Source organism: Leiobunum rupestre, chromosome 11 (genome assembly GCF_980474605.1).
Source record: "Leiobunum rupestre chromosome 11, qqLeiRupe1.1.hap1, whole genome shotgun sequence".
NCBI classification, from domain to species: Eukaryota; Metazoa; Arthropoda; class Arachnida; order Opiliones; family Sclerosomatidae; genus Leiobunum; species Leiobunum rupestre.
The window spans coordinates 40,304,372-40,317,351 of NC_143394.1; the positions used below are offsets into that span (position 1 = coordinate 40,304,372).

Consider the following 12,980-nt stretch of genomic DNA (forward strand, 5'->3'; position numbering starts at 1 on the left):
CAATTGGCTTATGTGAAGAGAGCCAACTTATTAGGAAAAATTGATTCTCAATTAAAATCAGATATAGAAAATGAGTTTAATTATTGGCGAAATATATTGAAGAGGCTAGTAGCTGTTATAAAGAAACTTTCAAGCCGAGGTCTTCCATTTCGAGGAAAAGATGAAAAATTTGGATCACACTACAATGGAAATTACATGCTGGCCTTAGAGCTTATAGCAGAATTCGATCCATTTTTAGCAAGCCATATTGAGCGTTATGGTAATGCTGGTCGTGGCAAAATATCCTATCTCTCCAGTACCGTTTGTGACGAATTCCTAAAACTGATGGCGTCAAATGTGATTTCTCATACTATAAAGAAATCAAGGAAGCCAAATACTTTTCTATAAGCGTCGACTTAACGCCTGACATTTCACATATAGATCAGTTAGCGTTCATATTTCGATTTGTAAAGTGTAGTACTGGTATTCCAATTGAAAGGTTTATTGGTTTTTACGAAAAATTGGCCACAAATCGGAAGATCTAGAAAATGCAGTACTAAAAACCTTGGAGTCCCATGACTTAAAAATCGAAAATTGCCGTGGTCAATCGTACGACAACGCGAGTAATATGTCAGGAATGTATAGCGGGTTGCAGGCACGAATAAAGAATGCCAACCCTTACGCAGTATATATACCGTGCTCGGCACATTCTTTGAATCTTGTTGGAGTTTGCGCTGCCGAAAGTTGTCAAGAAGCTTGTTCTTTTTTCTCCACTGTCCAAAATCTTTACGCGTTTTTTGCAGCCTCTACTCATAGATGGGATATTTTAATATCTGTATTGCCACCAGCGTTGCCAGATCAAAAATCTGAAATTATCGTATCTAGGCCAAAAAATTATCGATTTTCCTGGAAAATTATCGTATATTTCTTTTTGGCGATAAATTTTAATTCATACATAAATGCGTTGAATTTAGATGATTTTTTAAAGCACTACAGGAATTTTAATTCAGGGAAATAAACAAAATGTCTATTATCATTATTAACTGAACTTAATATGTTTAAAAATGTTTTAAAAAATGCGGTAATAGCTAGGAGTAATAAACTCACACTCTGGACAACGCGTACAGAAAATGAATATCATTCATTTTAAATAGAAAAGTTATATAAATTTATAATAAAATATAAATCGTTCGTAGGTTTTTAAAAAAATCTAAAGATTATCGTACATTATAGTACGTTGAGGCAGAATTATCGAAATAATGGTACGATATCGTACGCCATGAAAATTATAGTACGCCCTAAAAATTTTGATTAAATTATCGTACTGTGCGATAATTATCGTACGTCTGGCAACGCTGATTGCCACCAAGTAATAAAGTTTTAAAAAGACTTTCCGATACACGTTGGTCCGCACGAGCGGAAGGTGGTCACAATTTGAGTGAAAATTGGGATTTTGTAATTGAAGCCTTAAATACAATAAGCGAAAATTCTTCTGAGAAACCAGTCACCAGAAATGAGGCTGCCGGCCTCCGAAAACAGTAGGAACGATTTGAATCGGCTTTTAAACAGATTTCACGTTGTTAGTCAAAAATTGCAAAATGTTGAAATTGACATTCAAATAGTTTTTTAGCTTTATCGGTCACTTATTGGTTATGTTAATAGTACGCGTGACATGTTTGATTACTACGAGGAAAAAGCTAAATCAAAATCTAAAGTTAAAGAATATAAATTGGACAGTAAGCGAAAAAAGATACGAAAACTTCAATCTGATGAGACCCGATTTGGAGAAGTAGAGCAATGTGGACGAGAAACGCTTAGAGTTGGTACGTTTTTGGCTATAGTAGATCTTGCGTCCTCTGAACTGAATCGTAGAAGCCTCGCGTATCAAGAATTTATGAAGAAATTTCAGTTTTTGTCGAACCTTTGCACTTATTCAATTCAAGATATAATTGAGAAATCTAAGGCGTTACAGGTGCGCTATCACAAAGATTTGGAAGAATCCTTCACGGAGGAGTGCTTGAATTTTCGAGAATATTTGAAAACCGTTGAAATTCCCGACGTCGAAAAGAAAGCAATATTACGATTATGCCGTCTTATTAACGAACAAAATATTATCTCAACTTTTCCTAACCTGGAAATAGCTTTCCGCATGTTTGTTAGCACACCAGCTACTAATTGCTCGGCCGAACGATCATTTTCGGCGTTGAAGAGAATAAAAAATTATTTGAGGGCAAACCTTTCGGACGAAAAGTTGAACGATCTCTCACTGTTGGCTATTGAAAAAGAGTTAACGATCACACTCGATTACTCGGATATTATTAATGCATTTTCGGAACAAAAGTGCAGGCGAAAAATGATGTAGATAGTATATATAGGTGCCAATAAAATAAAAATATTTTGTTATTTACAAAACGTATCTTAAATTTTGTTAATTCCTGGTCACACCCAAGGGCGCATTCTATACATACCCACTTGACCGGACTGTAACGTCTAATTATATCAATGTCAAGGGGCGCCAAAATTTTCTGTGCCTAGGGGCGCCGTCAGTGTTAATCCGCCCCTGCCACCATCGCGGGGAAAAGTGAAACTTGCCTGCGCTTCAACGCTTTATAATTATCTCCTTTGTACACTGAAGCTTTATGCTGACCGATACGTTTTTCCCCATTTTACCGGAAACTGATTACGGCTCTTCTAAAAATAAAATACGCGCGTAGAAAAGGGTTTATAAATTTCGAATCAACCACCAGAATTCGGCATACGTGGTTAATTATTACGATGAAGATTAACTGTTAATGGCCAAATGGATGATTTAGGGAAAAATAAACTGCTCAGTGGTCCCTGAATACTTTTGTGAATATTTTTGAAAGGAACTACTTTTATAATAATTAGTGTGTGTTTTTTTTCGCATTTAATACGGAACCAATTTGAAGCATAATAGAATAGGCAAAGTTTTAATATTTTGGCCATTTACATTTAATATAATTGTTAGTTTCATTTGACTTAGTATAGATCTAAATAGTTAATAAATTTTAAACCTAGGAAAACCAAAATATTAAGTCCAATATACTTTCCGCTTAATCCAATATAGACTAAGTTTGATTGACATTTAATTTAAATCAATATAGAGTAATTTCACTTCGTAGCTTTGGCTATGGCCGCCATTTTGTAGGGTTTTTTTCTCTATTCGAAAAAGCATGGAAAATTGCTTCTAAAAGCGCCTTCTGGGGTCCTGGAGACTTAAAGCAGAGGCGAGTTGCCCGCGATCTATTGGCTTTCCGAAACCACGTGTTTAATAAGTTAATATTCACGTGATTCCGAAAAGCCAATCAACGCGAGAAGTTCCTAATTTGCCACACCTTTTAGGCTAGATTTTGATACTTACTCAACTTGTTTTGATTTATACGCTAATGACATCTAGTGGGAGCGAATGCAACTAGACAGGAGCCGGCACTTACTTTAAATATATGTTTTTCCTAAAGCCACCACCACGGTTAACAGGGTTGCCATATATATTTTCTATGTAAAATGAATAATTTTGAAAAAATAGCGTCTGCAATTCCTTTCACAAGCTTCAAATTATACTCTCCTCCTATTCCAAAACAGGTTGCTTGGTGTCTATGGGAACAAATGGCCACTTCTAGTTTTATTTTAATTGGTTTTTAACACAAATTTATATTTCAAGCACTCTAAATAACACTATCCTAACATTTTTTGGATGCAAAGTTATTTTTTTTCTAAATAGACAATTCAGTTCACTCCGATAGATTTCCACAAACTAATGAAAAGTATTAAATTTTAGACGACTTTTATACAGAATAGGCGATTCAATACAACCGCTCTAAGTATATACTGTTTATGTTGAAATAATGGAAACTTTTCAAATGTAAACAGTACGTCAAAAAAAGCTACACAAAAAGTAAAACACTTGTTGCATACCGTACAGGTGAAAAGTTTCCATTATTTCAACAAGCCCTATAAAAACAGAAGCTTGCAGGTCCTGGCTCTCGGAAATATTACTTCTTGGCTATTTCCTTGAAGATGTTTTGTTGAAGCGTCTATTGCAATAGCTACCCTTCTAGAAAAATTTGGGAAATTATTAAGTGCCGTTGAGGAGAAATTGCCGTTTCATTAAATGAGTGATCTTCGGGAATTTTCGTTAAAAGCGTGATATTAGTGAATTTTCGTTAATTGCATGATCACTTGTAAACTTAGTGAATATTCACGTGATCTTCGTTAATATTCTTTAAATGCTTGACCACGCGTCACCTTTGTAAATATTCTTTAAATGCTTGACCACGCGTCACCTTTGTAAATATTCTTTAAATGCTTGACCACGCGTCACCTTTGTAAATATTCTTTAAATGCTTGACCACGCGTCACCTTTGTAAATATTCTTTAAATGCTTGACCACCCGTCACCTTTGTAAATATTCTTTAAATGCTTGACCACGCGTCACCTTTGTAAATATTCTTTAAATGCTTGACCACGCGTCACCTTTGTAAATATTCTTTAAATGCTTGACCACGCGTCACCTTTGTAAATATTCTTTAAATGCTTGACCACGCGTCACCTTTGTAAATATTCTTTAAATGCTTGACCACGCGTCACCTTTGTAAATATTCTTTAAATGCTTGACCACCCGTCACCTTTGTAAATATTCTTTAAATGCTTGACCACGCGTCACCTTTGTAAATATTCTTTAAATGCTTGACCACGCGTCACCTTTGTAAATATTCTTTAAATGCTTGACCACCCGTCACCTTTGTAAATATTCTTTAAATGCTTGACCACGCGTCACCTTTGTAAATATTCTTTAAATGCTTGACCACCCGTCACCTTTGTAAATATTCTTTAAATGCTTGACCACGCGTCACCTTTGTAAATATTCTTTAAATGCTTGACCACGCGTCACCTTTGTAAATATTCTTTAAATGCTTGACCACCCGTCACCTTTGTAAATATTCTTTAAATGCTTGACCACGCGTCACCTTTGTAAATATTCTTTAAATGCTTGACCACGCGTCACCTTTGTAAATATTCTTTAAATGCTTGACCACGCGTCACCTTTGTAAATATTCTTTAAATGCTTGACCACGCGTCACCTTTGTAAATATTCTTTAAATGCTTGACCACGCGTCACCTTTGTAAATATTCTTTAAATGCTTGACCACCCGTCACCTTTGTAAATATTCTTTAAATGCTTGACCACGCGTCACCTTTGTAAATATTCTTTAAATGCTTGACCACGCGTCACCTTTGTAAATATTCTTTAAATGCTTGACCACGCGTCACCTTTGTAAATATTCTTTAAATGCTTGACCACGCGTCACCTTTGTAAATATTCTTTAAATGCTTGACCACGCGTCACCTTTGTAAATATTCTTTAAATGCTTGACCACCCGTCACCTTTGTAAATATTCTTTAAATGCTTGACCACGCGTCACCTTTGTAAATATTCTTTAAATGCTTGACCACGCGTCACCTTTGTAAATATTCTTTAAATGCTTGACCACGCGTCACCTTTGTAAATATTCTTTAAATGCTTGACCACGCGTCACCTTTGTAAATATTCTTTAAATGCTTGACCACGCGTCACCTTTGTAAATATTCTTTAAATGCTTGACCACGCGTCACCTTTGTAAATATTCTTTAAATGCTTGACCACGCGTCACCTGTGTAAATATTCTTTAAATGCTTGACCACGCGTCACCTTTGTAAATATTCTTTAAATGCTTGACCACCCGTCACCTTTGTAAATATTCTTTAAATGCTTGACCACGCGTCACCTTTGTAAATATTCTTTAAATGCTTGACCACGCGTCACCTTTGTAAATATTCTTTAAATGCTTGACCACGCGTCACCTTTGTAAATATTCTTTAAATGCTTGACCACCCGTCACCTTTGTAAATATTCTTTAAATGCTTGACCACCCGTCACCTTTGTAAATATTCTTTAAATGCTTGACCACGCGTCACCTTTGTAAATATTCTTTAAATGCTTGACCACGCGTCACCTTTGTAAATATTCTTTAAATGCTTGACCACCCGTCACCTTTGTAAATATTCTTTAAATGCTTGACCACGCGTCACCTTTGTAAATATTCTTTAAATGCTTGACCACGCGTCACCTTTGTAAATATTCTTTAAATGCTTGACCACCCGTCACCTTTGTAAATATTCTTTAAATGCTTGACCACGCGTCACCTTTGTAAATATTCTTTAAATGCTTGACCACGCGTCACCTTTGTAAATATTCTTTAAATGCTTGACCACGCGTCACCTTTGTAAATATTCTTTAAATGCTTGACCACGCGTCACCTTTGTAAATATTCTTTAAATGCTTGACCACGCGTCACCTTTGTAAATATTCTTTAAATGCTTGACCACGCGTCACCTTTGTAAATATTCTTTAAATGCTTGACCACGCGTCACCTTTGTAAATATTCTTTAAATGCTTGACCACGCGTCACCTTTGTAAATATTCTTTAAATGCTTGACCACGCGTCACCTTTGTAAATATTCTTTAAATGCTTGACCACGCGTCACCTTTGTAAATATTCTTTAAATGCTTGACCACGCGTCACCTTTGTAAATATTCTTTAAATGCTTGACCACCCGTCACCTTTGTAAATATTCTTTAAATGCTTGACCACGCGTCACCTTTGTAAATATTCTTTAAATGCTTGACCACGCGTCACCTTTGTAAATATTCTTTAAATGCTTGACCACGCGTCACCTTTGTAAATATTCTTTAAATGCTTGACCACCCGTCACCTTTGTAAATATTCTTTAAATGCTTGACCACGCGTCACCTTTGTAAATATTCTTTAAATGCTTGACCACGCGTCACCTTTGTAAATATTCTTTAAATGCTTGACCACGCGTCACCTTTGTAAATATTCTTTAAATGCTTGACCACGCGTCACCTTTGTAAATATTCTTTAAATGCTTGACCACGCGTCACCTTTGTAAATATTCTTTAAATGCTTGACCACGCGTCACCTTTGTAAATATTCTTTAAATGCTTGACCACGCGTCACCTTTGTAAATATTCTTTAAATGCTTGACCACGCGTCACCTTTGTAAATATTCTTTAAATGCTTGACCACCCGTCACCTTTGTAAATATTCTTTAAATGCTTGACCACGCGTCACCTTTGTAAATATTCTTTAAATGCTTGACCACGCGTCACCTTTGTAAATATTCGTTAAATGCGTGACTACGCGTCACCTTTGTAAATATTCGTTAAATGCGTGACCACGCGTCACCTTTGTAAATATTCTTTAAATGCTTGACCACCCGTCACCTTTGTAAATATTCTTTAAATGCTTGACCACGCGTCACCTTTGTAAATATTCTTTAAATGCTTGACCACGCGTCACCTTTGTAAATATTCTTTAAATGCTTGACCACGCGTCACCTTTGTAAATATTCTTTAAATGCTTGACCACGCGTCACCTTTGTAAATATTCTTTAAATGCTTGACCACGCGTCACCTTTGTAAATATTCTTTAAATGCTTGACCACGCGTCACCTTTGTAAATATTCTTTAAATGCTTGACCACGCGTCACCTTTGTAAATATTCTTTAAATGCTTGACCACGCGTCACCTTTGTAAATATTCTTTAAATGCTTGACCACCCGTCACCTTTGTAAATATTCTTTAAATGCTTGACCACGCGTCACCTTTGTAAATATTCTTTAAATGCTTGACCACGCGTCACCTTTGTAAATATTCTTTAAATGCTTGACCACGCGTCACCTTTGTAAATATTCTTTAAATGCTTGACCACGCGTCACCTTTGTAAATATTCTTTAAATGCTTGACCACGCGTCACCTTTGTAAATATTCTTTAAATGCTTGACCACGCGTCACCTTTGTAAATATTCTTTAAATGCTTGACCACGCGTCACCTTTGTAAATATTCTTTAAATGCTTGACCACGCGTCACCTTTGTAAATATTCTTTAAATGCTTGACCACCCGTCACCTTTGTAAATATTCTTTAAATGCTTGACCACGCGTCACCTTTGTAAATATTCTTTAAATGCTTGACCACGCGTCACCTTTGTAAATATTCGTTAAATGCGTGACTACGCGTCACCTTTGTAAATATTCGTTAAATGCGTGACCACGCGTCACCTTTGTAAATATTCTTTAAATGCTTGACCACCCGTCACCTTTGTAAATATTCTTTAAATGCTTGACCACGCGTCACCTTTGTAAATATTCTTTAAATGCTTGACCACGCGTCACCTTTGTAAATATTCTTTAAATGCTTGACCACGCGTCACCTTTGTAAATATTCTTTAAATGCTTGACCACGCGTCACCTTTGTAAATATTCTTTAAATGCTTGACCACGCGTCACCTTTGTAAATATTCTTTAAATGCTTGACCACGCGTCACCTTTGTAAATATTCTTTAAATGCTTGACCACGCGTCACCTTTGTAAATATTCTTTAAATGCTTGACCACGCGTCACCTTTGTAAATATTCTTTAAATGCTTGACCACCCGTCACCTTTGTAAATATTCTTTAAATGCTTGACCACGCGTCACCTTTGTAAATATTCTTTAAATGCTTGACCACGCGTCACCTTTGTAAATATTCTTTAAATGCTTGACCACGCGTCACCTTTGTAAATATTCTTTAAATGCTTGACCACGCGTCACCTTTGTAAATATTCTTTAAATGCTTGACCACGCGTCACCTTTGTAAATATTCTTTAAATGCTTGACCACGCGTCACCTTTGTAAATATTCTTTAAATGCTTGACCACGCGTCACCTTTGTAAATATTCTTTAAATGCTTGACCACGCGTCACCTTTGTAAATATTCTTTAAATGCTTGACCACCCGTCACCTTTGTAAATATTCTTTAAATGCTTGACCACGCGTCACCTTTGTAAATATTCTTTAAATGCTTGACCACGCGTCACCTTTGTAAATATTCTTTAAATGCTTGACCACGCGTCACCTTTGTAAATATTCTTTAAATGCTTGACCACCCGTCACCTTTGTAAATATTCTTTAAATGCTTGACCACGCGTCACCTTTGTAAATATTCTTTAAATGCTTGACCACGCGTCACCTTTGTAAATATTCTTTAAATGCTTGACCACGCGTCACCTTTGTAAATATTCTTTAAATGCTTGACCACGCGTCACCTTTGTAAATATTCTTTAAATGCTTGACCACGCGTCACCTTTGTAAATATTCTTTAAATGCTTGACCACCCGTCACCTTTGTAAATATTCTTTAAATGCTTGACCACCCGTCACCTTTGTAAATATTCTTTAAATGCTTGACCACGCGTCACCTTTGTAAATATTCTTTAAATGCTTGACCACGCGTCACCTTTGTAAATATTCTTTAAATGCTTGACCACGCGTCACCTTTGTAAATATTCTTTAAATGCTTGACCACGCGTCACCTTTGTAAATATTCTTTAAATGCTTGACCACGCGTCACCTTTGTAAATATTCTTTAAATGCTTGACCACGCGTCACCTTTGTAAATATTCTTTAAATGCTTGACCACGCGTCACCTTTGTAAATATTCTTTAAATGCTTGACCACCCGTCACCTTTGTAAATATTCTTTAAATGCTTGACCACGCGTCACCTTTGTAAATATTCTTTAAATGCTTGACCACGCGTCACCTTTGTAAATATTCTTTAAATGCTTGACCACGCGTCACCTTTGTAAATATTCTTTAAATGCTTGACCACCCGTCACCTTTGTAAATATTCTTTAAATGCTTGACCACGCGTCACCTTTGTAAATATTCTTTAAATGCTTGACCACGCGTCACCTTTGTAAATATTCTTTAAATGCTTGACCACGCGTCACCTTTGTAAATATTCTTTAAATGCTTGACCACGCGTCACCTTTGTAAATATTCTTTAAATGCTTGACCACGCGTCACCTTTGTAAATATTCTTTAAATGCTTGACCACCCGTCACCTTTGTAAATATTCTTTAAATGCTTGACCACGCGTCACCTTTGTAAATATTCTTTAAATGCTTGACCACGCGTCACCTTTGTAAATATTCTTTAAATGCTTGACCACGCGTCACCTTTGTAAATATTCTTTAAATGCTTGACCACGCGTCACCTTTGTAAATATTCTTTAAATGCTTGACCACGCGTCACCTTTGTAAATATTCTTTAAATGCTTGACCACGCGTCACCTTTGTAAATATTCTTTAAATGCTTGACCACGCGTCACCTTTGTAAATATTCTTTAAATGCTTGACCACGCGTCACCTTTGTAAATATTCTTTAAATGCTTGACCACCCGTCACCTTTGTAAATATTCTTTAAATGCTTGACCACGCGTCACCTTTGTAAATATTCTTTAAATGCTTGACCACGCGTCACCTTTGTAAATATTCTTTAAATGCTTGACCACGCGTCACCTTTGTAAATATTCTTTAAATGCTTGACCACCCGTCACCTTTGTAAATATTCTTTAAATGCTTGACCACGCGTCACCTTTGTAAATATTCTTTAAATGCTTGACCACGCGTCACCTTTGTAAATATTCTTTAAATGCTTGACCACGCGTCACCTTTGTAAATATTCTTTAAATGCTTGACCACGCGTCACCTTTGTAAATATTCTTTAAATGCTTGACCACGCGTCACCTTTGTAAATATTCTTTAAATGCTTGACCACGCGTCACCTTTGTAAATATTCTTTAAATGCTTGACCACGCGTCACCTTTGTAAATATTCTTTAAATGCTTGACCACGCGTCACCTTTGTAAATATTCTTTAAATGCTTGACCACCCGTCACCTTTGTAAATATTCTTTAAATGCTTGACCACGCGTCACCTTTGTAAATATTCTTTAAATGCTTGACCACGCGTCACCTTTGTAAATATTCGTTAAATGCGTGACTACGCGTCACCTTTGTAAATATTCGTTAAATGCGTGACTACGCGTCAGTTTTGTAAATATTCGGTTTTTTTGACGTCACTATAGGTTAACTTAAAGGGATCCCTCACTCAAAACAGGGGAAGGCATAGGGGTCACCAAAAAAACTGGTTTTGAAGCACACTGCAAGTCTGGATTTTATGTTACCCCTATGCCTCCCCCTGTTGTGAGTGATGGATCCCTTTAACAAACAACTACGTGAGAGGGGAGCACGCGCAATGGAGTATTTTCTCTCGTAGGCGGGGCAAAAGCCGTCAGAGTGATCTTACCATCCGCGATACGGCAGGATAAGCATTCCAAGTAGAGGTATGGATTCCTGATAAAAGTTACGGTGGTCAAGGTCCTCAAGGACACTCCAGACATAATACGTTGACAAGTCCCAATCGGAGCATGCCATTCTTATACTTGCTCGAGGGTACGCGACAAAGTAGGCGATGACTGTCTTCCATATTAATGTTATGATGTCCCCGTCCGCGGAATCTGGGATTCAGGCAGTAGCGCCGCCAGCAGTAGGCACAAGTAGACACGTGCCTACGTTGAAAATATTTGTGCCTACTTCGGTGGCCTCCTAAATTTGGGATAAAAGGGCCTCCGATTTTTTAAGAAAATATAATTTTATTATATTATTTGTTTTCTGAAATTCTGATATTTTTCATCGCTTAAAATTACAAAAAAACGCGGGTTTTTCGGAAACATTTGGAACCGGAACCGATAATATCCAAATTTGATAACCGTATCCGAAACCGGAACCGAGATTTTTATTATGATAAACGGTTCTTAAACGGTTCTATACGTGTAACTTTTTTACCACCATCTAGCGCACGTTGATCATTTACTAATTTTACTTTAATTAAACATACCATTATTTGTTTTTCATACAAGCCCATCTTTATCCGCAGTAAAAAAGCAAGAAAAACGTTTTTTTTAAGTCAGATAGCTCTAGGTGCGTTTGTACGTAACTGACTAATTGTTGATTTATTTCCAGAGTTTTTACTATCTCTTGTTTCGCATCATATATGATGGGAACAACTTTCTAATTGGAACCAACTTCGTAACTCTTACGGTTCTCAAGTTAATTTTCGAATGACCTTGAAGACATGGTTCAAGGTCATTGACATTTTCATAGTTGGTTGACCCCCTGAGCACTCTATAACAACCTAAAATTTCAAAATCGTAGCTAAAACACATTTTGAGATATTCGCCCTGGTCCATTTTTTAGTTAACACCCTGTATAATGCATATATTGTAAAAGAAACAAGTCGCTGGTATATTATGAATCCCGACCATGAAATTGGTAACTGGCCTATGCAAATGTACAAGCTTAATGGAAATGATGTTTTAACTCAAAATCACAAAACAATTGGTTTTTAATAAATATCTTCATTTTAACAGTGATGTCTCTTCAATACCATGTAACCTCCAAAGAAAAGAAAAAGATTTTTGAGTGCCCTAATCACACCACAAAGGATGATTTCTTAAATCTTTTAGCTAAAACATTCGAAATTCAGGGTTCATCAGTCAAATCCATTCAAGTTTTTGAAAAAGAAACTTATCAGGATTGGATTGATCATGATTTAGAAAATGGACTGCCAACATCAAAATCTAGACTCAACATAGTTCATATGAGCCACACAGAAACAAGTGTGACTACGAATTCGTGAGTTTCTTTAGTTTATGTTTAAGATAACCTTAAAACAGTATTTTAAATTACATTTCTATATTAGAAATATACAAAATCAGTCATCTCGAGAAGACAATGAAGGGGATAGTGACAATCCAGTTGTGTCAAGCACAAATATTTCAACTGAATCGGAACCATGCACTTCTTTGCAAAGCAAATGAAAATTACCCAGGATATACTGCCCACCCATTTTTCCTCTAAATATTATGGGCTGAATTGACAAAAAAAATCGAAAGGTTTTTGACAGGGTAATATCGAATCAAATCATTAGAATAATTTTTGAAGATATCAATAAGTATACATGGTACCCAGACTATAAAAAGGTTGGAGAAGCTCTTATCGAGAAATATCCAGCATTAAGAGATAGGCACCCAACAA

The 12,980-nt window shown here is 36.3% G+C and overlaps 1 protein-coding gene across 1 annotated transcript; it reads left to right on the forward strand.

Moving 5' to 3' along the window:
* The first annotated feature begins 1,651 nt into the window (after positions 1–1,651).
* Positions 1,652–2,341, forward strand: LOC149922727 (zinc finger MYM-type protein 1-like). The gene has a single exon (XM_090162314.1). The coding sequence runs from the start codon at positions 1,652–1,654 to the stop codon at positions 2,339–2,341; it is 690 nt and encodes a 229-aa protein (XP_090018440.1).
* Positions 2,342–12,980: the final 10,639 nt, after the last annotated feature.

What these genes read in the sequence shown, in the direction of transcription:
- LOC149922727 (XM_090162314.1), top strand. Translation starts at nt 1,652, where the DNA reads ATGTTTGATTACTACGAGGAAAAAGCTAAATCAAAATCTAAAGTTAAA.